General features: G+C 52.5%; 1 protein-coding gene across 2 annotated transcripts; it reads left to right on the top strand.

Moving 5' to 3' along the window:
* Window positions 1-280: 280 nt before the first annotated feature.
* On the top strand, window positions 281-16,027 carry MAP4K2 (mitogen-activated protein kinase kinase kinase kinase 2). 2 transcript variants are annotated; one of them, XM_036259438.1, is made up of 32 exons: window positions 281-410; window positions 535-592; window positions 837-927; window positions 1,013-1,077; window positions 1,324-1,379; window positions 1,687-1,734; window positions 1,820-1,862; window positions 2,249-2,321; window positions 2,401-2,532; window positions 2,610-2,672; window positions 3,022-3,103; window positions 3,193-3,300; window positions 3,712-3,790; window positions 5,729-5,787; window positions 6,627-6,670; window positions 6,756-6,794; window positions 6,881-6,914; window positions 7,003-7,108; window positions 7,191-7,279; window positions 7,361-7,402; window positions 7,481-7,565; window positions 7,660-7,739; window positions 7,828-7,888; window positions 7,972-8,089; window positions 13,443-13,501; window positions 13,582-13,685; window positions 13,772-13,949; window positions 14,696-14,764; window positions 14,886-14,972; window positions 15,182-15,252; window positions 15,358-15,413; window positions 15,517-16,027. In XM_036259438.1, the coding sequence occupies exons 1-32, from the start codon at window positions 315-317 to the stop codon at window positions 15,602-15,604; spliced, it is 2,463 nt and encodes an 820-aa protein (XP_036115331.1). In that variant the 5' UTR covers window positions 281-314; the 3' UTR covers window positions 15,605-16,027. The 2 variants fall into 2 exon arrangements, with proteins under 2 accessions (XP_036115331.1, XP_036115332.1); XM_036259439.1 differs by having other exon boundaries at window positions 385-410; window positions 532-592; window positions 15,517-16,015.
* Window positions 16,028-27,634: the final 11,607 nt, after the last annotated feature.

Below are 27,634 nucleotides of genomic sequence, written 5' to 3'. Positions count from 1 at the left end.
AAGGGCAGGGTGGAGTGCCCTCTCCTCTGCTTCGGGCTCACCACCTGTAGAATGCAAGGAAACGCTGGCTCAAGGACCTCGGCCCCGCCAGGCTTCGGGGCTTCCCCTCCCCGCCGAGGGCCTGTCCCGCGGGCGCCTCCTCCCGGCCGGGCGGCGGGGCATCCCCCGCCTAACCCCGCCCCAGGCCCCGGCCCCGCCCCGCGGCCTCTGAGGCACCGGCGCCCCGCCCTGCCCGCGCCGCCCCGCGCCGCCCCGCGCCGGCTCCGGCTCCGCAGCTCGCGTCCGCTCGCCCGCCGGCCAGCCGGCGCCGGGCCATGGCGCTGCTGCGGGACGTGTCGCTGCAAGACCCGCGGGACCGCTTCGAGCTGCTGCAGCGCGTGGGGGCCGGGACCTATGGCGACGTCTACAAGGTGCGCCGGGCGGCTGGACTGGCGGGAGGGCGGCGAGGAGGATGCCAGCTCCGCGCCCTGCTGCGGGATCCAGCCCCCAGCCCCGCCTCCTCCTCATTCCGCTTCACCTCCTCTGTCCCAGTAGGCCCGCGACACGGTCACGTCCGAACTGGCCGCGGTCAAGATAGTCAAGCTAGACCCAGGTGAGAGTCGGGGCCAGGGCCTCTGCGCTGGAGGACGGGCAGAGAGCTTGGCGGTGCGCTGTGAGGGGCGGAGAGTTGACATTTCCGAGATCCCCTGAGAGGCAGCCCCCAGGAGGTGCTGTCCCTTGGCACTTGTCTGGCCTGGAGGGAGGAAGAACTCTGTGCTCATTTGCAGATGAGGGCAATGAGTTGGGGTGATGCCTCTGAGGCGCCCCCCCACCCCATGATGTCCTGTGCTCCACAGGGGACGACATCAGCTCCCTCCAGCAGGAAATCACCATACTGCGTGAGTGCCACCACCCCAATGTGGTGGCCTACATTGGCAGCTATCTCAGGTGAGGCTGCTTTATTCCCCTGCCCACCCTCAGGAAGCCCTCATGCGGCCCTGCCCTGTGCCCACCCAGCTCCGTGTTCCCCCAGGAACGACCGCTTGTGGATCTGCATGGAGTTTTGCGGAGGGGGGTCCCTGCAGGAGATTTACCATGGTGAGGGCCGGGACTCCAGGCCCCAGAGGGCCACAACCTTCTTCCCACCCTCTACCCCAACATGTGGCAGGAGGGAGAGCTGGGGCTCCAGTCTGCTCCTCGCTGGCTATGTGACCTTGAGAGAAATACTGTCTTTCTCTGGGCTCTGTATCCCGGACTGCCTTCAGCTTCCTTGACCCAGGGTGGCCTGGGAGGGTCAACATATACCCCAAGCCCCCAAGCCAGCTCTCACTTCTTCCATTTCAGCCACCGGGCCCCTGGAGGAACGGCAGATTGCCTACATCTGCCGAGAGGCACTCAAGGTAGCTAGGCCCAGAAGGCTGCTCACACCCCAATGCCCAGGAGCTGTGGGCAGGGAGCCCAGCTGGCCAGTATGCGTGGGGTGGAGTGCCCCAGGCAGGGCCCGCCTGAGGGGCTGTGGGTCCTGAGAGAAGGGGCCCCAGCCCTGTTGCCGGAAGCAGCCCATTTCCCTCTTGGCTCAGTCACTTCCTGTTTGGGGAGAGGGGAGGAGGAAGCGGCTTGGGTGGGGGGCCCCAGTCCTCAGAGAGGGTTCAGGAAAGGTGGGATGGTGCTGGGTAGCTGCTCTCAGGGGCTCCTCTTTGTCCCCAGGGGCTGCACCACTTGCATTCTCAGGGGAAGATCCACAGAGATATCAAGGTAGGGGTCTGGCCTTTGGCATGGGGGTGGGAGGAGGAGGTTCTCTGGAGCACCAGATGGGATTCCCTCTTCTCCATTCCTACAGGGAGCCAACCTTCTCCTCACTCTCCAGGGAGATGTCAAGCTGGGTCAGTACCCCGGGGACACAATCAGGGTGAGGGTTCTGTGGGAGCTCCAGAAAGTCTTAGGGTCTGCATTCAAGTGCCGAGTGTCCTTGGGCAAGTCACTTTATAGCTTGGGCCTCAGGTTCCCCATTGAGAAAAGTGGAAGAGTCCTCTCTTCCTACTAGAAGTTGGATGTGGTTGGGTCTGTGTGGAGAACATGTGACCTGGCACTTGGTCAGAGACTGAAGGTGGTTGACCCTTCCTAGGAGGGGACCTGGCCTTGGCAAGTGTAGCTGAACTTGGTCTGCCTGTTGTCTGAGCCCTGCCAGGTGCATCCTGAGTCTGAGCCTTAGAGCTGGGTGGGGAGTGGTAGCCAGAGGGCGGGTGCCAGTAGCTCTTTCTCCTTGCAGCTGATTTTGGAGTGTCAGGCGAGCTGACGGCATCTGTGGCTAAGAGGAGATCTTTCATTGGGACTCCATACTGGTGAGGCTGCACCTCAGGCTGAGGGGGTAGGGGCCACAGGTGGAGCACCCAGCCATGCCATCTATGACTCTGCCTCTAGGATGGCCCCAGAGGTGGCCGCCGTGGAGCGCAAAGGTGGCTACAACGAGCTGTGTGACGTCTGGGCCCTGGGCATCACAGCCATTGAGCTGGGCGAGCTGCAACCCCCTCTGTTCCACCTGCACCCCATGAGGTCAGCTGAACACTTGCCCCTTGCCTGACCCCTAGGGCCCTGTTGACTCTCAACTCCTGACCTTTTGATTTCCATAGGGCCTTGATGCTCATGTCCAAGAGCAGCTTCCAGCCACCCAAGCTGAGGGACAAGACTCGCTGGTGAGGGCCCACATCCCTTGCTTGGGCCCCCTTTTCAGCCAGTCCTCTTGGGAGTAGAGGAGCCATCTGCCAACTCCCAGGGTGCAGCCTCACGAGCTCCGACCTCTCTGGTATTCTGCGGCCCCACCTCTGGGCCCATGACTGGTGTGAACAAGGAAGAAGGGCAGATAGTTGTTGATGGAGGAGCCTTCATGTCGCAATAGGAGTGTTGCTCAGGCCACCTGCCCTTGGCCTCAGGCTGGCTCCTTCCTGGGCAGGCCCAGTGTCCTCTGGAGTGGTGGCAGGGGGCAGTTGGCAGGATGTCCTGCATGAGGGCTAACCTGGGTTTGGGGGCTCTTGTGCCCACTAGGACCCAGAATTTCCACCACTTCCTCAAGCTGGCCTTGACCAAGAACCCCAAGAAGAGGCCAACAGCAGAGAAGCTTCTACAGGTGGGAGGCAGGGGACAGGGCAGGGGCTCAAGGCTTGAAAGCAGGGGCCTGGGGCCAGAGACCAACCTGAGCTCTCCTCGATCCTCCAGCACCCATTCACAACGCAACAGCTCCCTCGGGCTCTCCTCACACAGCTGTTGGACAAGGCCAGTGATCCCCACCTGGGCACCCCCTCCCCAGAAGACTGTGAGCTGGAGGTGAGTGGGTGGAGCTGGGGAATTGCGTCTTGGCCTGACCTGGTTGGAGGGAGTATAAAGATGATATAGATCCGGGTCCCTTTAACTTGGATATTTCCAGCACAGAGAGCTTCCCTCCAGGTGAGCCACCCATTAGGAGTCTTCCCTGAGCCGGCCCTGTCTCCCTGTACTGCCTCTTGCTAGGTTTCTGCCCTTGACCTGGGCTGACCATGGCCCTCGCTCAGCCATCTTCTGGTTCTGTGCGATTTTGCCCAGTTATTGGCCTCTGTGTGCTGGTTTTCTCATTTGTGAAATGAGGGTGCTGTTTAATCTCAGAGTTGTGAAAACAAAACACGTCGATGTGTGTACAGCACACTGGATGTGTTGTGAGGTGAGTGCTGGTGTGTGTCCACTGTCTGTGTTCTTTTTTAGACTTATGACATGTTTCCAGACACCATTCACCCCCGGGGTCAGCACGGCCAGGCCGAGAGGACCCCCTCAGAGATCCAGTGTGAGTGGGGTGGAGAGCTGTGTCTGTGGACTTGGTGGGGGGCTGAGTGTGGATTTGGTAGGGGGCTGAGCGTGGATTTGGTGGGGGACTGAGTGGATTTGGTGGGGGGCTGAGTGTGGATTTGGTGGGAGGCTGAGTGGATTTGGTGGGAGGCTGAGCGTGTGGATTTGGTGGGGGGCTCTGGATTTGGTGGGGGGCTGAGCTTGTGGATTTGGTGGGGGGCTGGGTGTGGATTTGGTGGGGTTTTGAGCGTGGATTTGGTGAGGGGCTGTGCGTGGATTTGGTGGGGTTTTGAGCGTGGATTTGGTGGGGGCTGAGTGTGGATTTGGTGGGGTTTTGAGCATGGATTTGGTGGGGGCTGAGTGTGGATTTGGTGGGAGGCTGAGTGTGGATTTGGTGGGGTTTTGAGCGTGGATTTGGTGGGGGCTGAGTGTGGATTTGGTGGGAGGCTGAGTGTGGATTTGGTGGGGGGCTGAGCGTGGATTTGGTGGGGGGCTGAGTGTGGATTTGGTGGGGTTTTGAGCGTGGATTTGGTGGGGGGCTGAGTGTGGATTTGGTGGGAGGCTGAGTGTGGATTTGGTGGGGTTTTGAGCGTGGATTTGGTGGGGGCTGAGTGTGGATTTGGTGGGAGGCTGAGTGTGGATTTGGTGGGGGGCTGAGCGTGGATTTGGTGGGGGCTGAGTGTGGATTTGGTGGGGTTTTGAGCGTGGATTTGGTGGGGGCTGAGTGTGGATTTGGTGGGAGGCTGAGTGTGGATTTGGTGGGGGGCTGAGCGTGGATTTGGTGGGGGGCTGAGTGTGGATTTGGTGGGGGCTGAGTGTGGATTTGGTGGGAGGCTGAGCGTGGATTTGGTGGGGGGCTCTGGATTTGGTGGGGGGCTGAGCTTGTGGATTTGGTGGGGGACTGGGTGTGGATTTGGTGGGGTTTTGAGCGTGGATTTGGTGGGGGCTGAGTGTGGATTTGGTGGGGTTTTGAGCGTGGATTTGGTGGGGGGCTGAGTGTGGATTTGGTGGGGTTTTGAGCGTGGATTTGGTGGGGGCTGAGTGTGGATTTGGTGGGGTTTTGAGCGTGGATTTGGTGGGGGGCTGGGTGTGGATTTGGTGGGGTTTTGAGCGTGGATTTGGTGGGGGCTGAGTGTGGATTTGGTGGGGGGCTGAGCATGGATCTGGTGGGGGGCTGAGTGTGGATTTGGTGGGAGGCTGAGTGGATTTGGTGGGGGGCTGAGTGTGGATTTGGTGGGGTTTTGAGCGTGGATTTGGTGGGGGGCTGAGTGTGGATTTGGTGGGGTTTTGAGTGTGGATTTGGTGGGGGGCTGAGTGTGGATTTGGTAGGGGGCTGAGCGTGGATTTGGTGGGGGGCTGAGCATGGATCTGGTGGGGGGCTGAGTGTGGATTTGGTGGGAGGCTGAGTGGATTTGGTGGGGGGCTGAGCGTGTGGATTTGGTGGGGGGCTCTGGATTTGATGGGGGGATGAGCTTGTGGATTTGGTGGGGGGCTGGGTGTGGATTTGGTGGGGGCTGAGCTTGTGAATTTGGTGGGGGCTGAGCTTGTGGACGTGGGAGGCTGAGTGTGGATTTGGTGGGGGGCTGAGTGTGGATTTGGTGGGGGCTGAGCTTGTTTATTTGGTGGGGGGCTGAGTGGATTTGGTGGGGGGCTGAGTGTGTGGATTTGGTGGGGGGCTCTGTGGATTTGGTGGGGGGCTGAGTGAATTTGGTGGGGGCTGTGTGGATTTGGTGCGGGCTGTGTGTGTAGATTTGGGGGAGCTGTGCGTGGATTTGGTGGGGGGCTGTGTGTGGATTTGGTGGGGGCTGAGAGTGTGGATTTGGTGGGGGCTTTGTGTGTAGATTTGGTGGGGGGCTGTGTGTGTGAATTTGGGGTGAGTCTGAGGGTAAGACCTGAGTCTTTGTCCCCACTAACCTGTGTACACTGGGCCCCCTAGTTCACCAGGTGAAATTTGGCGCCCCACGCAGGAAGGAAACGGATCCACTGAACGAGCCGGTGAGGAGGCTGGCTGTGTGGGAGGGTGGTGTGCAGGGGTGGGCTAGGGTGCTGTGCTGGAGGTCGAGACTCTCGTATCGAAGGGGCTTTGAAGCACTGGCCCTTGGGCCTGGGAAAGCTGTCCAAGCAGGCTTGTCCCGCCAGGGACATGGAAGGCTGGGGGTGCCTTCCCGGACCAGCTCCTTCTGGGCAGTCATTTGGAAGGTGGCAAGGTGACCACACCTTTCTAAAAAGTGGGTCTGTCATGCCTGAGCCCCAACCCCACCCTGTTCAGCACGTTTCTCTCGGCTTCAGTCTCTGTGTCTGTCCCTGGCTGTCTGACTCACATCTCTGTTGTCTCGCCGTCTCGTTATCAGCTTCCCGCACTCCCGCAGTCTGTCTCTGCCTTGCTCTGTCGCTCCCCTATTCTCTCTGCTGTTTGTCTGTCTCTTCCATAATGTCTTCGCCTCTCTTTGTCTTCCTCTGTCTCTCACAAGCCTCTTGCCTATTAGTGTCTCGCTTTCCATCTGTCTTCTGTCTTCCACTCCATCTGTCTTCTGTCTCCCACAACTTCTTTTTATTTTTCTTTATTGATTTGAGAGAGAGAGAGAGAGAGAGAGAGAGAGAAACATCGATGAGAGAGAACATCGATTGGCCGCCTCCTGCATGCCCCCTGCTGGGGATTTGGCCCACAGCCTGGGTACGTGCCCTGACCAGAAATAGAACCAGAGACCTTTTGGTGCATGGATCGATGCTCAACCACTGAGCCACACCAGCTGGGCATCCCACAACCTCTTGATCATTCTCTCACAGTGCCTTTCTGTCTCTCTCCCCATCTTTCTGACTTGGTTTCCCCACAGTGGGAAGAGGAGTGGACGCTGCTGGGGAAGGAGGAGCTGAGTGGGTGAGTGAGGGAGAGGGAAGCTGCGGGGGAGGGTTTGAGGGCTTCAGAAAAGGCCGAACTCTGATCCCTTCTCCTCCCTTCCCAGGAGCCTGCTGCAGTCGGTCCAGGAGGCCCTGGAGGAGAGGTGAGGGGCTGGGTTCGGAGGAAGCAGGGGGGCCGCCAGGCCCAGTCACATCTCACACCTCATTTCCCTCTGATTTGCCCGCTTAGGAGCCTGACCATCCGGCCAGCCTTGGAACTGCAGGTGTGAATGGAGGGGCTGGGGCTGGGATGGGACCAAGACATAAGGTGACCCACTAACAGCTGGGCTGGGCCCCCTGACCTCCTGCCAGGAGCTGGACTCTCCAGATGATGCCATAGGAACCATCAAGCGGGCCCCGTTCTTTGGGCCATCCCCACGTGAGCCTCCAGCTGAGGACCCTCTGTCCAGCTCCCCAGGTGAGTCCCAGGCTTGGGGGACCAGGAGGCTGGCCCAGAATGGGGGCTGGGGTTGGAATTTACACAGGGTCTGTGTTTGCAGGAACCCCACCCCAGCCTCTCCCAGGCCCTGACAGCCCCCCACTTCTCCCCACCGCTTGGGCCACCATGAAGCACCAGGAGGACCCTGAGGTGAGGGAGTCCTACAGAGGGCCTGGGGCGATGGGAGGCCAGGGGGGTCACATCGGCCCTGACTCCTCCCTTCCCTCCCAGAGATCGTCTTGTCATGGGCTCCCCCCCACCCCCAAGGTGCACGTAAGTGTCTGCCCAGCGCCCTGCAGCCCTGCCGCCCACTGCCCCTATGCTTCCTTACCAGCCTCTTGCCTCTCCCAGATGGGTGCCTGCTTCTCCAAGGTTTTCAATGGCTGCCCCCTGCGGATCCACGCTGCTGTCACCTGGATTCATCCTGTCACCCGGGGTAGGCCAGGGGCAGGGAGGAAGCAGAAGCCTGGGAATGCTCAGCTTGGGCCAGGGTGGGTGACTGACCTCTGACCCTGTATCCGAACCTGCAGATCAGTTCCTGGTGGTGGGGGCCGAGGAAGGCATCTATACCCTCAACCTGCATGAACTGCACGAGGATACACTGGAGAAGGTGAGGCCCGGCTGGCTGTGGAGGGCAGAGGGCCTCGGGGGGCGTGGGGTGCTGAGCACCTGTCGGTCTCTCACTCTGTGACCTGCAGCTGATTTCACACCGCTGCGCCTGGCTCTACTGTGTGAATAACGTGCTGCTGTCACTCTCAGGTACCAATGGCGTGGGCGGGGGTGGGGCAGGCAGGGGGTGCATCCTGCCCACCGACACTGCTCTCGCTCTCCCTCCTTGGCAGGGAAATCCACGCACATCTGGTCCCATGACCTCCCAGGCCTTTTTGAGCAGCGGCGACTACAGCAACAAGTACCCCTCTCCCTCCCCACCAACCGCCTCACCCAGCGCATCATCCCCAGGTTGGGGACCCTGGGGGGCCTGGGTGTGCAGGGAAGAGGGGAGTCGGGGGGAGACAGAGGGGCAGAGCCAGAGTTGGACTCTGGCTTTGCTTGTTATCGGGACCTTAAATCTTAGACATGTCACTTTGCCTCTCTGAGTTCGTTTCCTCATCTGCCAGTGCATCTGAGAGTCTCCCCTCTCTCGACCCCAGGCCTTTTGGGAGGCAAGGAAGAGGTAGTAGGTGAGAGATTGCTTTGTAAACGATGGGAGCTGTGGTTCATAGGCTGTGGGGCGAACATTTACTGAGCACTTAGTGCGCTCCATCTGATGCTGGGCTTGGAGACAGTGAATCAAATGAGTCAGTCCTTGAGATCTGAGCAGGACTGGAGGGAGAGGAGGGAGAGCTGGGAGCCGCGGGGGGCCTCGGAGAAGTCAGGTGAGCTCCTAGAGGCTTCTAGGCAGACGAATTGGGAAGATTCTTCCAGGTGGAGGGAAGAGCAAGTGCGAATGCAGGTCGGGACTGGGGGCTACAAGGTGCCGGCCTTCGGGAGGAGGGTGGAGCAGCCTGAGAGGAAGCTGCACAGTTGGCAGAGCGCTCCCTCTGATGCCAGGTCCAGGATTTGGGCTTTGTCCGATTGGCAGCATTTTCGAAAGACCCTGTATGTCAATCAGGGCTCTTCCTGTTGCAGGTGAGGCAACTCCCTAGCTTTACAAAAGGGAATCTAGTGGCTTGTGTAGCTGACCATCAAGGAGTAGGGTTAGCTTCAGGCCCAGCTGGATCCAGGTGTAAATGAGTCATCAGGACTCTGTGCAGCTCTCGGCTTCGTTTTCCTCTCGTCACCCTATTCTCACATAGGCTTTCCTGTCAATTGGTGGGTGTCACAATTCCAGGTCAGTGTTCCACTGGCTAAAACCCAGTGGAACCAGAGCCTCTCTTTCCAAGTAATTCCCACAAAAGTCTGGGGACTGATTGTCACTCTTTTTATTTTTTTATTTTTTTATTTGGGAGCCAATTTTCATTAGTCTAGCTTAGGTCCATGCCTACCCCTGAGCCAATCCTGGGCCAGGGGATGAGGAGCAGGGATGGGGGAGGGGGCCGGCCTAGCTCCTGTGCCCTCTCCTGGAGCTGGGGGGAGGGGGGCTCCACTGGACGGGTGAAAACAAGAGGCTGCTGGTAGGCTGTGGGGACAGTGGGGAGGACGAATTGGAGAGAGAGGCTGAGGGCACCTGGAAAGGAGGCCAGTGCAGTGACCCAAGGCGATGGGGGTTAGGCTGTGGGACAGTGAGAACTGGAGAGACTCGAGCAACGTTGAGGAAATGGGATCGATAGGATTTGGAGCTGGGTCAGCGTGGGGGTGGGGGGACTAGGAGACCTCTGGAGGAGCAGACTGTGTTGTGTGTTTTGTGAGGTGCGGGGTGTGTGTATGTGTCCAAGGTCGAGTTCCTCATTCATTCAGCCCCTAATATGTGCCAGACGGTGGTCTAGGGGCATGAAATGCATCTGTGAACTAAGAGACCCTTATGTTCTCCAAACTTTCTCGTCGAGAAAGACAATCAGCGTCAAAAGGGAGTACGTTCTGTGTTGATGCGTGGAGGGAACGTGCTACGTGAGAAAGAGCAGGAGGAGGCCTGCGGGTGCAGGCCATGGACTGGGGTTTTCTTTTTCTTTCTTTTTTTTTTTTTATCCTCACCCGAGGACATTTTTCCACTTTTTATTCAGATAGAGCGGGAGGGAGAGAGAGGAAGAGAGAGAGAAACATCGATGTGAAAGGGACACACCGAGTGGCCGCCACCCGCACAACCCAACCAGGGCCGGAGACAAACTGCAGCCAAGGTACATGCCCTTAGTGGGAACCGAACCCGGGTCTCTCCAGACCGCAGGCCGACGCTCTAACCGCTGAGCCAAACCAGCCAGGGCTTCTTTTTCTTTTAAATCCTCACCTGCGGATATTTTTCTTTTAAAAAAATTTTTCCCTTTATTGATTTTAGAGAGAGAGGAAGTAAGAGGGAGAGAGAGATAGAAATATCAATGAGAGGCTGCTCTCTCCTCTGTGTAGGATGGGACAGTCACCGCGTGGCTAATAAAGCTCTCTTAATTAGAACCTCCCCCCAAAAAAGAAATATCAATGAGAGAGAATATGGATTGGCCGCCTCCTGCATGCCCCTCACTGGGGATCGGGCCCACAACCTGGGCATGTGTCCTGACCGGGAATCGAACTGGCGACCTCTTGGTGCGTGGGTCGGCGCTCAACCACTGAGCCACACCGGCTGGACTATTTTTCTATTTATCTTCAGAGAGAGTGGGAGGCAGGGAGGGAGGGAGAGGGAGTGAGAGAGAGAAACATCGATGTGAGAGGGACACATGGACTGGTTACCTTCCACACGACCCTGAGCAGGGTCGGGGACGAACTGCAACCAAGGTACGTGCTCTTGACTCAAATCGAACTCACGACTCTTTGATCCGTGTGCCGACACTCTAACCGCTGAGCCAAACTGGCCAGGGCTGGACTGTGGTTTTAAATAGAACAGGGTGGTCATGAAAGACCTCACTGAGATTGTACTGTTTGAGCAGAGACTCAGAGGAGGTGATGGAGCAAACCATGTGGATATCTGGGGGGCCTCTCAGGGGGAATAGATGTCAGAACAAAGGCCCTGGGGCAGGAGTAGGCCTGGCCTGTTTTTGTTTTGTTTTTTGTATGTTTGAAATTTTTACTAAAGAAAGTTGGGTAAGCCCTGGCTAATTTGGCTCAGTGTTACAATGTCAGATCTTGGACTGAAGGGTCTCGGGTTTGATTGCAGTCAAGGGCATGTACCTGGGTTTTAGATTTGATCCCTGGCCTGGGTCGGGGTCCTGCAGGAGGAAACCAATTGATCTCTCTCTCTCTCTCTCTCTCTCTCTCTCCCTCTCTCCCCCTCTCTTCTCCCTCCTTCTCTCCTTCCCTTCTGCTTTTTCTAAAATTCAATGGAAAAATATCCTTAGGTGAGGTTCAACAACCACAAAAAAATAAATATGATAGACTTGTGCCAGAAGTCCCTTTCTCCGGTGAGGGTTTTCTCATGGGTAATTATTCTCTTATTCATATTATCTGAACTATTTTGTCTTCATAACCTAGCATCTCTTTTCCAGGAATCTTGTTAAGTGGGGTCCTGTGGATCAGTGTGGACGAGTCTTCCTTTCATGGTCCCCTGGCATGTTCCATTTTCAGAAATACCTGTTGTACGAGCAGGTTGCTTGGTTTCAGGTTTCATCTTCCCATCTCGGTTGTGGTTCGCATCCTGGTTCGCGTCTGGGCCTGGTCGAGTCATGTGGGAGGCAACCAGCTGATTGTCTCTCTCACATCGGTGTTTCTCCCTCTCTCTCTCCCCCCCCTCTTACTCTATCTCGGGCTCCGGCAGAGGGAGGGCAGACTGGACTGGAACTGTGTGGGGACACTCGGGATTCGGAGGGCGCTCAGAGCTTTTGCTGAGCTGTGGCCACGCAGGACGGTGGCCATCTTTGGCCTGTTTGAGGACCAGTAGGGAGGCTGGTGTGGACCAGTGGATGAAGTGAGAGGCAGGTGATCTCGAAGCCCCGTGGCCACGGGAGGCCTTTGGCTTTGACTCAGAGCTGCCTGAGGGTCCGTAGCAGAGCTGGTGGACTGAGGTTTTCCTGGAATTTCTCTAGTTGTTGTGTTGAGAATAGACTAGAGGGGAGGAGGGTGGAAGCAGGAGACCTATCAGGAGGCTGTTGAGATAATCAGATGGGAGGAGATGCTGGCTTGGGTTAGGGTAGCAGTGAAGGAAGTGGAAAATGGTTGGATTCTGATGTTATCTTGAAAGTTGAACCAACAGGATTTCCTGACAATTGATGGATGAAAGAGAAAGAGGAGTCAAGGGTGACTCCAAGGTTTCTGGCCTAGGCAACGGGAAGGATGGAGCTGTCCTCAGCTGGGGTGGAGCAGAATTCAGTGTTGTCACATTGAGTTTGAAATATCCAAGTGAGACCTCTGTCAGCTGTTGGCTGAGTGAGGCGGGGTTCCTAGGGCAATGGCCGGACTGTGGGCTTAAAGGTTGTTATGACCCGGTGGGTGGTGGAAGCTTGTGGGCCAGGCAGGGGAGGCCAGGCCAGTGGCTGCACCAGCAGGGCAGAGGCCCTTCCTGCAGCGTGCTCACCCATTGACCGCATCTGGAGCCCCGGCCTCAGGGCTTCCTGAGCTCATCCCCAAGCCCGTCTTTGCTTTGGCCAGGACCTACAGGAGCTACAGGAAGCAGGCCCATCTGAGCCCCAGCGAGTCACAGGCAGCTCTGGGTGTGTGTTTGGAAAATCACGGAGTAGTGTGCACTTCAGATGTAAATAGCGGAGAACCAGAATTGTTTGGAGAAAAAATTAAGCACAGGAATATCTTCCAAAGGCCAGTTGGGGAAGAGAGTGGGAGGAACAAGGGGAGAGAGAAGAGAGAGGACAGGGGCAGAGAGAAAGACAGACAGGCAGACAGGCGTTGGCTTCCTCGGTGGGGGCCACATCCCGGCACACGGCACAGGCAAGGTTTGGGAGGAGGAGGCAGGGCTGCTGACAAGTAGCCCTGTTCCCCAGAGGAAGAAACAAGCTCAGAAGGCCCCTTGGAGGTTTGGGGGAACAACCAGTAACAAAGGCAAAGACCCCGCTTCTCCTCAGACACCAAGGTGAGCCAGCCACTGCTGCACGTGGCCGTAGCCTGGGCTGAAATGGCTGAAACAGCTGGGGGCAGGCCGTTTGCCTTTTTCCTGCAAGTCCTAGTCCCTGGGCCTGTCCGCCTATCTGTGACGTGGCTCATGTGGGGCAGGGATGGCTGCGAGCACTCTGGCGCCTGGTGCAGCTGGAGCCTGCATCGATGCCCCCCCTCCCCAGCCCTGCCGGGCTCTCGTCTCTTCATTCATTTCTCCATTTTCAGTGACTGGAAATAGGTGGGAAAGTAATAACAGGATGGTAAAAGTTAGCCCTTTGTGAGTGCACGCGATATAAATGGTATGCCAGGCTCTGCCGTATTAACTCACTGAATCCTCACTGCGACTCTATGAGGTGGGTTGGCCCTGTTATCCCATCCTACAGATGAGGAAACTGAGGCGTGGAGAGGTGAAGTGTCTTGCCCAGTAGTCGCACAGTTAGAGGTAATTCTGAGATCTAAACTCCTGATCTGGACAGAGACTCCAGGCTGTAGAGGTGGGTGCTGGAGTCGCAAGACCGGCTTCAGATCCTGTGCCCTTCACAGCTGTTACACAGCAAGTGGCTTTGCTGTTTTGAGCCTTAGCCTCTTACCTGTAAGACAGAGAAGACAGTGCTCACCTCTTAGGGCTCTGTGGGGGCCTCACCTATGGATGGCACCTGTGATGTATGCCCTGGTATTTCCCCTACAGGCGCTTTGCCCTGTCCACCAAGATTCCTGACACCAAAGGCTGCCTGCAGTGTCGCGTGGGTAAGAGCTGGGCTGGACGGGACCAGGGAGGGGTTTTGGCGCAGGCCCAGGCTGGTGCCCACTGCCTGCCTCTCTTGCAGTGCGGAACCCCTATACAGGCAGCACCTTCCTGCTGGCCGCCCTGCCCGCCAGCCTGCTCCTGCTGCAGTGGTACGAGCCGCTACAGAAGTTCCTGCTGCTGAAGGTGTGGGGCGGGCGGTGAGGCCAAGGGGACCCTTAAGCGGGGGTTGGGGGAAGACATGAAGACCTGAACACCCCTGCTGCCCCCAGAACTTCTCCAGCCCCTTGCCCAGCCCAGCAGGGATGCTGGAGCCACTGGTCTTGGACGGGAAGGAGCTACCCCAGGTGTGCGTGGGGGCCGAGGGCCCCGAGGCACCTGGCTGCCGTGTCCTGTTCCATGTCCTGCCCCTGGAGGCAGGCCTGACACCCGATGTACTCATACCACCTGGTAAGCAGGAGGGTGGGGCTGCTGCGCATGTGTGCGTGTGTGTGTGTGTCCACAGAAACCTTGAGGGCCTGAGCTCCCAGCCCCACTTAAGCTGGGCTCCTGTAAAAGATTTCATTAGACCAAAGGGCTCGGCAGCTAAGAAAAAACTGACCAATACTGCAGGGGCTGCAGGGACAGCCAAACCGGGCAAGGTGGGCTCTACAGGCTCTATTCTGAGCAAGGAAGTAGGACCCTGTGTGTCGGGACAGCTCACGGGAGCAGCGTGAGTGGCGGTGGGTAAAGGACAAGGGCAAGTGCACTGAACTGAGGCCCTGCTGTGTCCCAGGCCCCGAACCAGGGCCCTAATGCACAGGGTTTCATTCTTTATCCTCACAACGGCCCTGCAAGGTTGGCATCATTGTGCCTGTGTTATGGATGAGGAAACTGAGGCTCAGAGGTTCAAGTCTGAGTTGAACCTCCTTTCTGCCCACACGGTGACTGGGTCCCAAAGCCTGGTTCTCCTGACTTCAGAGCCCTGCCCTCTCCCAACTCCCTGGGGCTCACCTCCGCTCCGTGAACCTGCAGAAGGGTCACTGCCTCTGAGCCTCCCCTCCCCACCTGTACAGTGAGACTAGGCATCTTGATGCCGCCAGGTTGTAAGAATGAAATACATCTGTGGCCAGGAGCTGCCTGTAACATGTCCCCCAGGCCGTCCTCTTCGGGCCACAATAGGGCTGGCAGCTCATGTCTCTCTTTTCTGCCTACAGAGGGGCTCCCAGGCTCGGCCCAGCAAGTGATCCAGGTGGACAGGGACACGGTTCTAGTCTGCTTTGACCGTGAGTGCCCCTGGGTTAGGGCTTCAGACAGTGGAGGGTGAGGGTGGGAGGGAAGCCCTGTGGGTCACCTCCCCAGAAGGGAGCTACCCTCTCCCCATCCACCAGCCCTCTCCCTATGCAGGCTGCGTGAGGATTGTCAACCTACTGGGCGAGCCTACGGCCACTCTGGCTCCTGTGCTGACCTTTGACTTCCCCATTGAGACTGTGGGTGAGTGAACTAGACAGAGTTGGGGGGCGGGAGTATCCTGGGCCTTTCAGCTGGTAGCAGAAGGTGTCAGGTCCCCTTGCCCCTCTTAAGAGCCATCCTGGTCACCTGAGGTCCGAGAGGACCTCTGTGGCCCAGACCTGGGCCCAGGGCATGGCTGGGGAAGCTGTCTTCAGGGCAGACACAGGCTGATGGCTGCCTGGCCCCTCCAGTGTGTCTGCAGGACAGCGTGCTGGCCTTCTGGAGCCATGGGATGCAAGGCCGCAGCCTGGACACCAACGAGGTGAGTGGGACTCAGGAACCGGAACCTGGCAGCCCCTTACCCAGCTGTCTCCACCTCTTAGGAGAGGACCCACTGGGGTAGCTTCAGCGTCCCTTTTCTTCCCAGGTGACCCAAGAGATCACAGATGAGACAAGGGTCTTCCGAGTGCTTGGGGCCCACAGGTAGGACATGGTGCCTGGCCCCCTCTCAGATGGCCCTGAGGCCAGATGGACATGCATAAGTGTCTTCCTGCCTTGCTTACCTGTGCTTCTCTCTCCCCTCCAGAGACATCATCCTTGAGAGCATTCCCACCGATAACCCTGGGGCTCACAGCAACCTCTACATTCTCACGGGCCATCAGAGCAGTTACTGAGCAGTCCAGGCCTAGCCAGTGGCATTCCCTCATGCCACCCCCATGCCTTAGCTGCAGCCCATTTTAGGCACAGGGGCCCCTCCCACATCAGCGGAGCCCTGGGCCCCGGTTCTGCTGGGCTGAAGGGCAGAAATAATCCTGAGAAGTTGCGGGGCTGCGGAGGGGAGGAGCGCCCATCCCACACCCCTGCAATAACTGGACCAGAGGAAGCTGCTGTCACCTCCCCCTCCCCCTTCTGTAGCCCAGGCCCTATGCCCTGTGGCAGAGGCCCTGGGTAGGGTGGGGCAGGCCCTGGGTGATCCATTCCATTTTGTTCCACATTTCCTTTCCATTCTTCCTGCCAAGAGCCTGCTCCTGCGCCCTGTCCTGGGAACATAATATTTAAGAGAGAGAACTATATTGGTATTAAAGCTGGTTTGATTTTATTCCACTGGTCCTTCTGGGTCGGGGGGAGCTGAGCCCACTGCCCCATTTCCCTCCACCCCCTCCCTCAAGCACATCTCTCTGTGGCACCAGGTGCTGGGGATGCACCATGGAAGGGCAAGTTGCCAGTGTGTGGGGCCTCCCTCATGGGGGTGCCGGCATCAATGATGGGAAAGACTGTGTTCCCAGAAGGCATCTTGGGGCACTGTCTTTCTGGGCTCCCTTGCTCAGGATGAGCCCTCAGCTTTGCAGTGTGGCCAGGAAGTCATGCAGATGGTAGGCCCCTGAACAAAGGGACTGTCATCTGGGATCTGGGGCAGCCCTGCCCCATACAGGATCTCACCAGGCAGCCAGGGTCCAGGAGAGGCCAGCCAAGGGCTGCTCCACCCAGCCCCAGGGAGGCCTCTGGAGAGAGCCTGCCTGGACCTGTATTTCCTGCCCAGGCCTGGGGCTGCCTCCCTGCCTCCCACCTGCTGCCTAGGTATCCATGTGTTCGGTCAAGCCAGACCTACTGAATGTGGGCATCATAATCAGGCTAGACTCTGGTAAGATTAGCCTGGGTCCATTTAACATGGGCTCACAGAGGGACCACTACCAAAATATGGACCAGACCCCAGTGAGGGGAGCTGTCCTTGCTGGAACCTACATCTTGGGCACATCCATCTACCGTGGCTGACCCTGTGCTTTGCACTGTCCCTCTCCCATGCTTCCCTCTTAGAGGGCTCCCTACTCAGGGAGCCCCCTGTTGCCCCAGGCTGCTCCTGACTAGAGCAGTGAGGAAAGCGGCAGGATGGCAGCTGGCCTTGAAGGAGGTGTTTGGTGCATGGGCAGGACCAGGGCTGCAGAGGGTGGGAAGGCCCTGGGTCTGGGGAAGAGCTTGAGCAAAGGCTCAGGGGCCAGGTCTTGAATTTGGCCAACATCTCCCTTCTGATTTTTAAGACAAGTGTCTTTTGTTTGTTTTATTAATTTTCACCTGAGGATATTTTTCCATTGATTTTTAGAGAGAGCGGAAGGGAGGGAAGGAGGGAGAGAGAAACATTGATGTGAAAGAGACACACGTCAGTTGGATGCCTCCTGCACTACCCCAACCAGGGGCCGGGGATTGAACCTGCAACCCAGGTATGTGCCCTTGCCGGAAATCGAACCCGTAGCCTTTTGGTCTGAGGGCCAGCGCTCTAACCACTGGCCAGAGCAAGACAAGTGTTTATTTCTTAGAGAGAAACATGGATGTGAGAGAGAAAAGTCAATCGGCTTCCTCCTGCACACCCCATACTGGGGATCAGGCCCACCACCCGGGCATGTGCCCTGACTGGGAATCGAACCTGGACCTCTCAGTCCATGGGATGACACTCTACACCCAGTGGGCTGCTGGGAAATATTTGATAAGTGGGGTGGGTAGATGGAAGCGAATGAGAAGAGCCTGCAGCAGCCCAGTCCCGAGGGCCCTGGCAATCCCATGGCTGTCATTTTGTCCCCTTGTCCACACTCCAGCAGAGCCCCCGCTGCTCTGACTCCTAGTGACTGGGTTTCTCAGCTGCAACGAGGAGTCAGACCAGGAGAGGAGAGGCAGCCCGTGCACCAGGCAGACTCACCTGTGTTCTCCGAGACCCAGAGGAGGGTGAGGGGACCTTCAAGTTCGGAAGGTTTGTCTGCCCCTGCTTGTGGAGCATTTGATAGGCCATATGGGGGGGCGACAGGGATATGATTACTAACTTTCAATTTTCTAGATTTCTTGATGTAGGTGTGGGATTAAACTGAGGAGTACCCCTGACCCCAGGTACCCAGGGAGAACTGCAGTGTCCACAGAGCAGCAAGCTGCACGGTACCACCTTGTGGCAGGTTTCCCCAGCCCTGGGCTGCCACCCCTGAGTGAAAAGGGGTGGGGTGGGGGCTGTCAGAGTATACTATCAGGGGTTTAGGAAAAGCAAGGACCTCTGATAAAATATTTGCTAATAGCAGAGGCTGGCCACAAGCCAAAAAAAGATCAAGAAGCTGGGAGCCCTGGCCAGTTTTGCTCAGGGGTTAGAGTGTCAGCCTGCAGTCCAGAGAGACCCGGGTTCGGTTCCTGCTAAGGGCACGTACCTCAGTTGCAGTTTGTCCCCAGCCCTGGTTGGGGTCATGTGGGTGGCAGCCACTTGATGTGTCTCTCTCACATTGATGTTTCTCTCTCTCTCTCCCTCCCTCTCTCCCTCTCGCTCTATCTGAAGATGAATGCAAAAATGTCCTTGGGTGAGGATTAAAAAAAAAAAGCAGCAGCAGGTGGGAAATATGCACTGAAAGACAAATGATTTTATGGATTTTTAATAGGTAGCCCCTACTACCTATATGTATTTTTTTCTTTATTGATTTTAGCGAGAGAGAGAAACATCGATGAGAGAGAACATCGAATGGCTACCTCCTGCATGCCCCCCACTGGGGATCTAGCCCACAACCTGGGCATGTGCCCTGAACAGTGACTTCTTGGTGCATGGGTCAATGCTCAACCACTGCATTGAGCTATATGTATACTTTGTTTTTTAATACAAAATTGATGCTATGAAAAGTCTCCCACCCAGGCCCCACTTATGAACCCTTGTGAAGTATTCATGCATATTTAAGCAGTCAGGTATGTTTCATTCTTCCCCTTTTTATACTTCAGTAACATTGTACACATTGTTCAAATCCTGCCCTTTAAAATCTGTCCTGGCGCCCTGGCCAGTGTGGCTCAGTTGGACACTGTCCTGCGTACTGAAAAGTTGCTGGTTCAGTTCCTAGTCAGGGTACATGCCCGGGTTGGGGGATCCCCAGTAAGGGGTGTGCAGGAGGCAGCCGATCAGTGTTCTCATCTCACATTGATGTTTCTCTCCCTCTCCCATCCTTTCTGTCTAAAAAACCAATAATTAAAAATAAGATCTGGCCCTGGCCAGTTTGGCTCAGCGGTTAGAGCGTTGGCCTGCGGTCCGGAGAGACCTGGGTTCGGTTCCCGCTAAGGGCACGTACTTCGGTTGCAGTTTGTCCCTGGCCCTGGTTGGTCGTGTGGGTGGCAGCCACTCGATGTGTCCCTTCACATCGATGTTTCTCTCTCTCTCTCCCTCCCACTCTATCTGTACAAAAAATGGAAAAATATCCTCGGGTGAGGATAAAAAAAAAAAAAAAAGATCTGCACTGGAGAGCTTTCCATGATCAGTGCCTCCCTCTGTTGTTTTATAGCTAGTGATATTCCATTATATGGGTTTCCCATAACTAATGTTAATTTACTGCAATTAGATCTCCATTGATGGAAATTTGTTTCTACTACTTTGGTATTAAAAATGATGTTGCAATAAATGCTATGCTATGGCCACTCCAGACACATTCAAGTGTCCATCAGGACAAATTCCTGGAATGGCATTGCTGGGTCACAGGTGGCTGTGTTTGTCCGTGTGATAGCTACCATCAAATTGGCCTTCCTGGGCAGAGACCTCTGGGATGGGTCAGATCAACCTTTCTCAGCCATTCCATGGGTGAGTGGAAGAGTTGGGGGCAGCCCAGCTATTCAGGTAGCTGGCCCATACACCAGTCAAGTGAGAGTCAAGAGGAAAGGCAACAACCAGAAAGAGTGGCCATGTTCACTGTGGCACGCCCAGCACCTGGTCACTGCCTGGTACACAGCAAAACCTCAACATGTTTTCCAAGGGAAGGAATGAGTGTGATGTGGTGAAGAGGAGGTCCTGGAGTCAGGGCCCTGGACTGGGTGAACTTGCTGAGCCGTATTTTCCTGGGTATATCATATCTAAGTCTGCCTACAGGGCTGTTGGGAGTATTGAAAATACCCTAACACACAAAATGCAACACAGACGAATCTTAGATAGGTAATGCCGAGTTAAAACGGCAAATTGCATAAAACTACATGTGGCCAGTGTAACTTGGTTGAGTGTTGTCCCACGCACTGGGAGGTCACCTGTTCGATTCCCAGTCAGGGTACATGCCCGGATTTCAGGCTCAATTCCCAGTGGGGGGAATGCAGGAGAATCGATGTTTCTCATGGAAGTTTCTATCTCTCCCTCTCCCTTCCTCTTTCTGAAATTAATAAAAACAAAAATAACTACACATCTAGCTGGTGTGGCTCAGTAGTTGAGTGTCGACCCATGCACCAAGGGTTGTGGGCCCAATCCCCAGTGGGAGGCATGCAGGAGGCTGTCAATCGATGTTCTCTCTCATCAATGTTTCTATCTCTCTCTCCCTCTCCTGTCCTCTCTAAAATTAATAAAGAAAAAAAATCAACAAGAAATTACACACAGTATTATAGCAAAACTAAACCACTTATTGTTTGGTGATAGATGTACATGTGATAAAACTATTAGGAGATCAGAAGAAGAAAAAGCACAAAATGCAAAATGCTGATCCCTGTGAGGGGAGAGGGGGTGGGGTAAGGCGTCAGGACCCCAGGAATTTGTATAAGGTATTGGTAATATCTTGGTTTTCAGGCTGGGTGGTATGTTCACGGGTGTTCAATTTATAACAGTTCCTAACTTACAGAAGGTACACACATCTTTTGTATGTATCAAATACTATGTAATAAAAGATTTAGGTTTAAGTATTTTAGAGTAATCACACAAAAATTAAAGCCCTATAATGACTTAAAAAACGAAAATAAAAAGCCCAGACAATCCTTTCCTAGATGAGGACATCAAGTGGAGATGATGAAACCCAGAGTTCTGTGTAGAACTGCGGGCAGATCTTTCCCAGCAACTGCTTTCTTCGTTTGTTTCCTTTTAGAAACAGCTTTATAGAGGTACAATCGGCATACCGTAAACTGCATATATTAACATGTACTATTTGATGACTTTCACATATATGCACCTGTGAAACCATTACCACAACTAAGATAAACATCTCCACCACCCCCCAAAGCTTCCTCTGCCTCTTGTAATCACACCCTCCTGCTCTTCCTCACCTCCCATCCCCAAGTAACCACTGGTCTGCTTTCAATCAGTATAGGTGAATTTGCATCTTTCAGAATTTATATAAATAGAATCATACACTATGTACCCTGTTCCTCTCTGGCTTCTTTCACTAAACACAAGTATTTTGAGTTTCATCCATGTCATTGCATGTATTATTAAGTCATTCCATCGCCAGGTAGTATTCCATCATATGGGGATGTACCACCATTGGTTTAGCTAGTCACCTGTTGAACATTCGGGCTGTTTCCAATTTGGGACTATTAAGATGAAGCTGCTATCAACATTCATGTACCTGTCTCTGTGTGGCTATGCACTTTCATTTTGGTAAACACTATGGACAAAAAAGGGGCACTGTAATAAATTTAACAGAAAGTAACCTCACAGGGTGACTTGATCATAAATTCCTAACTGGGTAGGTCATGGTGCGTAGCCACACCCAAGGTCTATAAAAGGTTTATCTTTGCCATAAGCCAGCCCTGTCCATTGTTCTTGTGAATCTAGGTTAACACACCTTTGAAATGCCAGAAGTAATCCTCTTAGACCCCTCAGAGGCATGACCACCATCAAAGAAACTCCTTTTTTGTCCACACCAGCATGTTGTCAGTTTGGCTCAAATAAAAAACTCTCAGCCCTGGCCGGTTTAGCTCAGCAGTTAGAGCGTCAGCCTGCGTTCCAGAGTCCTGGGTTCGGTTCCCGCCAAGGGCATGTACCTTGGGTGCAGTGTCCCCGCCCGGTTGGGGTCATGTGGGTGGCAACCACTTGATGTGTCTCACATCGATGTTTCTCTCTCTCTTCCCCTCTCTCTCCCTCCCACTCTAACTGAAGATAAATGCAAAAATGTCCTCAGGTGAGGATAAAAAAAATAAAAATAAAAAACTCTCACACAGGTTTGGACATTCTTATTGTCTTATGTCGACAATACTTTGGAATGGACTGGGTCATGTGCTAGGTATGTTTAACCTTTTCACGAAACGGCAAAACTGTTTTCCAAATGGTTGTAGTTTTACACTGCTGCCAGCAGTGGAGGAGAGTTCCAGTTCCTGCACGTCCTTGCTAACATCTCGTATAGTCAGTCTTGCTTAACTTTAGCCATTCGAATGGGTGCACAGTGGCATCTCATACATTTTAATTTGCATTTCCTTACTAATGATATTAAGCATCTTTTCCTATGCTTATTTTCGATACATCTTCTTTAGTAGAGTGTCTGTTCAAAATTTTTGCTCCTTTAAAAAAATAGGGTTCTTTTCTTAAAAATCAATAAAAACCTGTGAGAAAGAAACATCGATTGGCTGCCTCCTGCACACCCCCTACTGGAGATTGAGCCCACAACAGAGGCATGTGCCCTGACGGGGAATGGAACCGACAACTTCTTGGTGCAGGACAACGCTCACTGGAGCCATATAGGCCAAGGCTGGGTTTTTTTTTTAATCCTCATCTGAGGACATTTTTCCTTTTTTTTTTTTTTGTTCTGATAGAGGGGAGGGAGAGAAAGAGAGAGAGAAACATCCACGTGAAAGGGACACATCGAGTGGCTGCCTCCCGCATGACCCAACCAGGGCCGGGGACAAAACTGCAACTGAGGTACATGCCCTTAGGGGTAACTGAACCCAGGTGTCTCTAGACCACAGGCCAATGCTCTAACCATTGAGCCAAACTGGCCAGGGCTGTTTATTTTATTTTATTTTTATTTATTTGGTGGTACGCGCCCCTAGCGGGAACCGAACCCAGGACTCTCTGGTCCATAGGCCGACGCTCAACCGCTGAGCCAAACTGGCCAAGGCAGGGCTGTTTTCTTTAAAAAAAAAATTTTTTGTTTCCCTTTATTGATTTTGAGAGGGAGAGGGAGAGGCAGAGATAGAAACATTGATGAGAGAGAACATCAATTGGCCGCCTCCTGCATGCCCCCACTGGGGATCAGGCCCACAACCTGGGCATGTGTCCTGACCAGGAATCGAATCGTTGACCTCTTGGTACATGGGTCGATGCTCAACCACTGAGCCACACGGGTGGGCTGTTTGTTTTCTTATTGTTGAGTTTTGAGAGTCTAGATACAAATCCTTTATGAGGCATGTGATTTGCATGTATCCAGTATTTCTAATTTGTATCTAAGTAACAAATTCTACTACCCCGGTTCAAATTACCTTTAATAGGAAGCTGTAAATAAACATGGTTTTCCAGGAACAAGATTATGACAAGTACCTGCTTCATCATGGGTGCTTACCCCATAGCAGATGTTATTCCCAACTCAGGCAGTGGACTACAGGTGGGGCTCTCCAAAGGTTGGACAGAGGCAAACAGCCATGCGCGTGCTCCCTCCAGTGGCAGCCAGCTACCGGAGCCTACTTTCCAATCTCGCCAGGGGCTTGGGGCTTCGAACGATCAAATGTAGTTAAAATACAGAAATACCAGGCATTAGTAAGGCATAGCTGAAACTTCCTGCCTTTTACATTCCAACACCAGTTCTTTGCCTCCAACTGCATATCCTACAACTCCACAGGCTAAGGAATTCAGCCACAAGTCCTGAATCTCCAGGCCACCCAGACCTCTGTCCAACTGGGTTACAAATTTTGGGGTTTCCACAACCCCACTGCAGGTTCAGTAATAACTCACCAGAATGACAAAGAATTCAGGAAAGAATTGTATTTATGATTACTGTTTTATTACAAAAGATACAAATGAAGAGCTAGAGGAAGAGTTGAATTAGGGTAGCAAGGTCTTTAAGGGTCCTGAGCCCAGGAGCTGATGTACCGTGGAGTCAGGGTGCACCACCCTTCTGTCACATCAGTAAGTTCTACTAACTCAGAAGCTCTCCAAACTTCATTGTTTGGAGTTCTGATGAACTGGTATCAGACAGGCACAATTGATTAAACCATTCCTCCTGTGATTGAACAGTTTCCAGCTCCTCCCCTCCCCTGGGTCATGTGGGGTTGGGGGCTCTCAGGGATAACAATGAGTCACTCTGTGAGCTTAAACTCAGGTATGGAAAAAGAAGCTTGTTATAAATAACAAGACACTCCTATCACTCAGGAACTTCCAAGTACAATTTTATATACTGCACACTTGTATATAATCAGGAGGCATTTGATTTTAAGTCCTAAGTGATTTTCTGAAAGGCAGAAATTGAGTTTCTTTTATGATGCTATGCACTTGATAGCTGATCAAACATTGAATGACTCTTCTCTCCTCTCTTCCATAAACTATTTGTATTTACTGAATAAATTAATTTTTCCTCCATTCTCAAAGTATAATGTAAATGTTATATTTTTTCTTTCTTGTCCACGATATTAGCTTCGCATTTTATATAACTTCGCAAGTTATATAATACTTGCTCAGTATAAAAACTTAAAATAATATATAGAAATAGGAGGGAAAAAGGAAAAATTATCTGAGATCCCACCACCACTGGAAATTTGGTGATTGTCCTATCAATAAATTTCTTTATACAAATATATAATGTTAAGTAAATGGGATCATGCCTTACATTTTTAAAAAGTATGCCCTGACCGATGTTGCTCGGTGGTTAGAGCGCCAGCCCAAGGACTGATGAGTTGAGGGTTTGGTTCTGGTCAAGAGCACGTACCTCGGTTTTGGTTTGTCCCCGGACCTGGTCGGGGTCATGTGGGAGGCAACCAATCAATGTGTTCCTCTCACGTCCATGTTTCTCTCTCTCTCCCTCCCTCCCACTCTATCTAAAGATAAATAAAAAAAAATCCTCAGTTGAGGATTAAAAAAAAAAGTATGAACCACAGGCCCAGCTGCTGTGGCTCAGTAGACTGTCGTCCCATGGACTGAAGTCCTGACTGCAGGCTCGATCCCCAGTAGGGGGTGTGCAGGAAGCAGCCAATCGATGTTTCTCTCTCACATGGATGTCTCTCTCTCTCTAAAAAATAAATAAAAACATATTTTTTAAAAAGTATGAAGCATATTTTGAAAATATATTGGGTCCTTAAAATGTATTGGATAACTTTCAGGTACCTGTTTCCCACTCCAGCATCTTCATTGATAATGTATGCTGTGTATTCTTCCATAGCTTTCTCTATACGCATATAATCATATGCAAACATGGCCCTGGCTGGTTTGGCTCAGTGGTTAGAGTGTTTGCCTGTGGTCTGGAGAGACCTGGGTTCGGTTCCCACTAAGGGCATGTACCTCGGTTGCAGTTTGTCCCTGGCCCTGGTTGGGTCGCGTGGGTGGCAGCCACTCGATGTGTCCCTTTCACGTCGATGTTTCTCTTTGTTTCTCCCTCTCTCTCCCTCCTACTCTATCTGAACAAAAAAAATGGAAAAATGTCCTCAGGTGAGAATAAAAAATAAATAAAAATAAAATAAAATCAATAACATATGCAAACATGCACACATATATATGAGGGTTATTTTACAAAAAGAAAATCATGCAATGTAGTATATTTCTCTGCTCTTCTCATTTAAAAACAAAACAGCACAGCCCTGGCTGGGTAACTCAGTTGGTTGGAGTATTGACCTGTACACCAAAATGTTTTGGGTTCAAACTTGGTCAGGGCACTTTGGGTTTGGTCCTGGGTAGGAATGCATATGGGACACAACTGATTGATGTTTCTTTCTCACATTGATGTTTCTCTTTCCCTTCCCCTCTCTCTCAAATCAATAAAAACATATTCTCTGGTGAGGATTATTTTAAAAAATTGATTCTGCTTTGCCCTGGCCGGTTTTACTTAGCAGTTAGAACATCTGCACGTGGACCAAAGAGTCTCAGGTTCAATTCCAGTCAAGGGCATGTACCTAGGTTTCGGTTTGTCCCGGGCCCTGGTCGGGATTGTGTGGGAGGCAACCGGTCGATGTGTCTCTCTCACATCCATGTTTCTCTCTCTCTCCCTCCCACTCTATCTGAAAAACAATGGAAAAATATCCTCCATTGAGGATTAAAAAAAAAAATTGATTCTGATTCTGCTTTAAAAACAAAAACAAACAACCTCCCCCAGCACATTAGTCCCTTTGGGTCAGGAGGTATGGGTAACTGCTTTTCAAGGCTGCCTAATTTCAGGTTATGGATATTTTAATTTGTTCAACCATTCACATTATTGCTAGAACTTCACTGATCCCAATTTCTGCCATTACAAACAACGCTGTGGCAAATGCAAAAGACCTTGAATACATTACATTATATAATCACATGCCTTGCTTTGGAGCAGATTCTCCAGAGAGGAATAGCTACATTGAAAGGGGTACATTTTTTTTCTTGTTGTTGTTAATCCTCACCTGAGGATATTTTTCCATTTTTTTTTTTTTTAGAATGGAAGGGAGGGAGAGAAGGAGAGAAACATTGATGTGAGAGACATGGATTGGTTGCTTCCACCTGCAAGACGGAGACCTGCAACCCAGGTACATGCCCTTGAATGGGAAATTGAACCTGAGACCCTTTTGTTTGATGCTCTAACTGCTGAGCCAAACCCACCAGGGAAAGAGGGGTACAACTTTAATAAACAGAATGCTTTCCAAAAAAGACCTTCACTTTAGTAGGTATCAACACATTTGTCTTCTGCTCTTTTAACGGTTACATAGTTTCCTCATTTTCACCTTAATTTGCATTTCCGTGCTAAGGGGGTTGGTACCCTTTCCTGTTCATTTTTTTTTTTATTTTTTATTCTCACCTGAGGATATTTTCTCATTTTTTGTTCAGATAGAGCAGGAGGAAGAGAGAGAGAGACAGACATTGACATGAAAGGGACACATCGAGTGGTCACCACCCCCACGACCCAACCAGGGCTGGGGACAAATTGCAACCGAAGCACATGCCCTTAGCGGAAACCGAACCCGGTCTCTCTGGACCGTAGGCCGGTGCTCTACCGCTGAGCCAAACTGGCCAGGGCCCCTTTCCTGCTCTTTGGCGATTTGGGCCTGCTTTTCTGAAACGTGGCTACCTGTAGTCTTTCTTAAAATTAGTTTTCCCTGTCCAAGTAGCTCAGTTAATTAGTGTCCTCTGGATGCACCAAGGTTGCCAATTTGATCCCCAGTTAGGGCACACACAAGAAGCAACCAATGAATGCATAAAGGAACAAATGGATGTTTCTCTCTCCCTCTCAAATCAATAAACAAAGACTAGGAGAAAATAAAAAATAAAAGAATTAAAATTAGTCTTTAAGATTTCTTTGCAAATTAAAGATATATTAGTTCTTTATCACGTGTGGCAACTGTTTTTCTACCTTATCATTGTGTGTTGACTCTTATAGTTTTAATGTATCTGGTAATCAAGTATATCTTTTCTTCATAGTTTCTCTGTGTTCGTAACTCGCTACCTTTAGATTACCCTGATAGAATCCTAAATTGTTTTATTGCTTCCATTCAGAACTCTATACCATTAGCTAAATCTTTTCCCCACTGAACTGAAATACCACCGTTGTGGTATTTTAACCCATACAAGGGGAATTTATTTTGAGACTCTGTTCCATTAAAGTCGTTCCTACATCAACACATTGTTTCGTCATGGGTCTTTCATACCGTGTATTGTCTGGAAAGGCAAGCTCCTCCTCAACCTTGTTTACAAGCTTCCCCACTATTTGTGGTTATTTCCTTAAATGATTTAACCCCACGCTGGGATTCTAATGCAAATGAGTTGACAAGTTTACATTTTTTTCCTCCTAAGGTTATATGTTGTTCCATCAGCTCATATTTTTAATCCTTCAACTACACTATTTTGTAACTTTTCC

This window comes from Molossus molossus, unplaced genomic scaffold (genome assembly GCF_014108415.1).
Source record: "Molossus molossus isolate mMolMol1 unplaced genomic scaffold, mMolMol1.p scaffold_m16_p_13, whole genome shotgun sequence".
In the NCBI taxonomy this organism is placed as follows: Eukaryota; Metazoa; Chordata; class Mammalia; order Chiroptera; family Molossidae; genus Molossus; species Molossus molossus.
The sequence above is the reverse complement of the archived record's forward strand: the minus strand, read 5'-3'. Positions and strand labels throughout refer to the sequence as shown.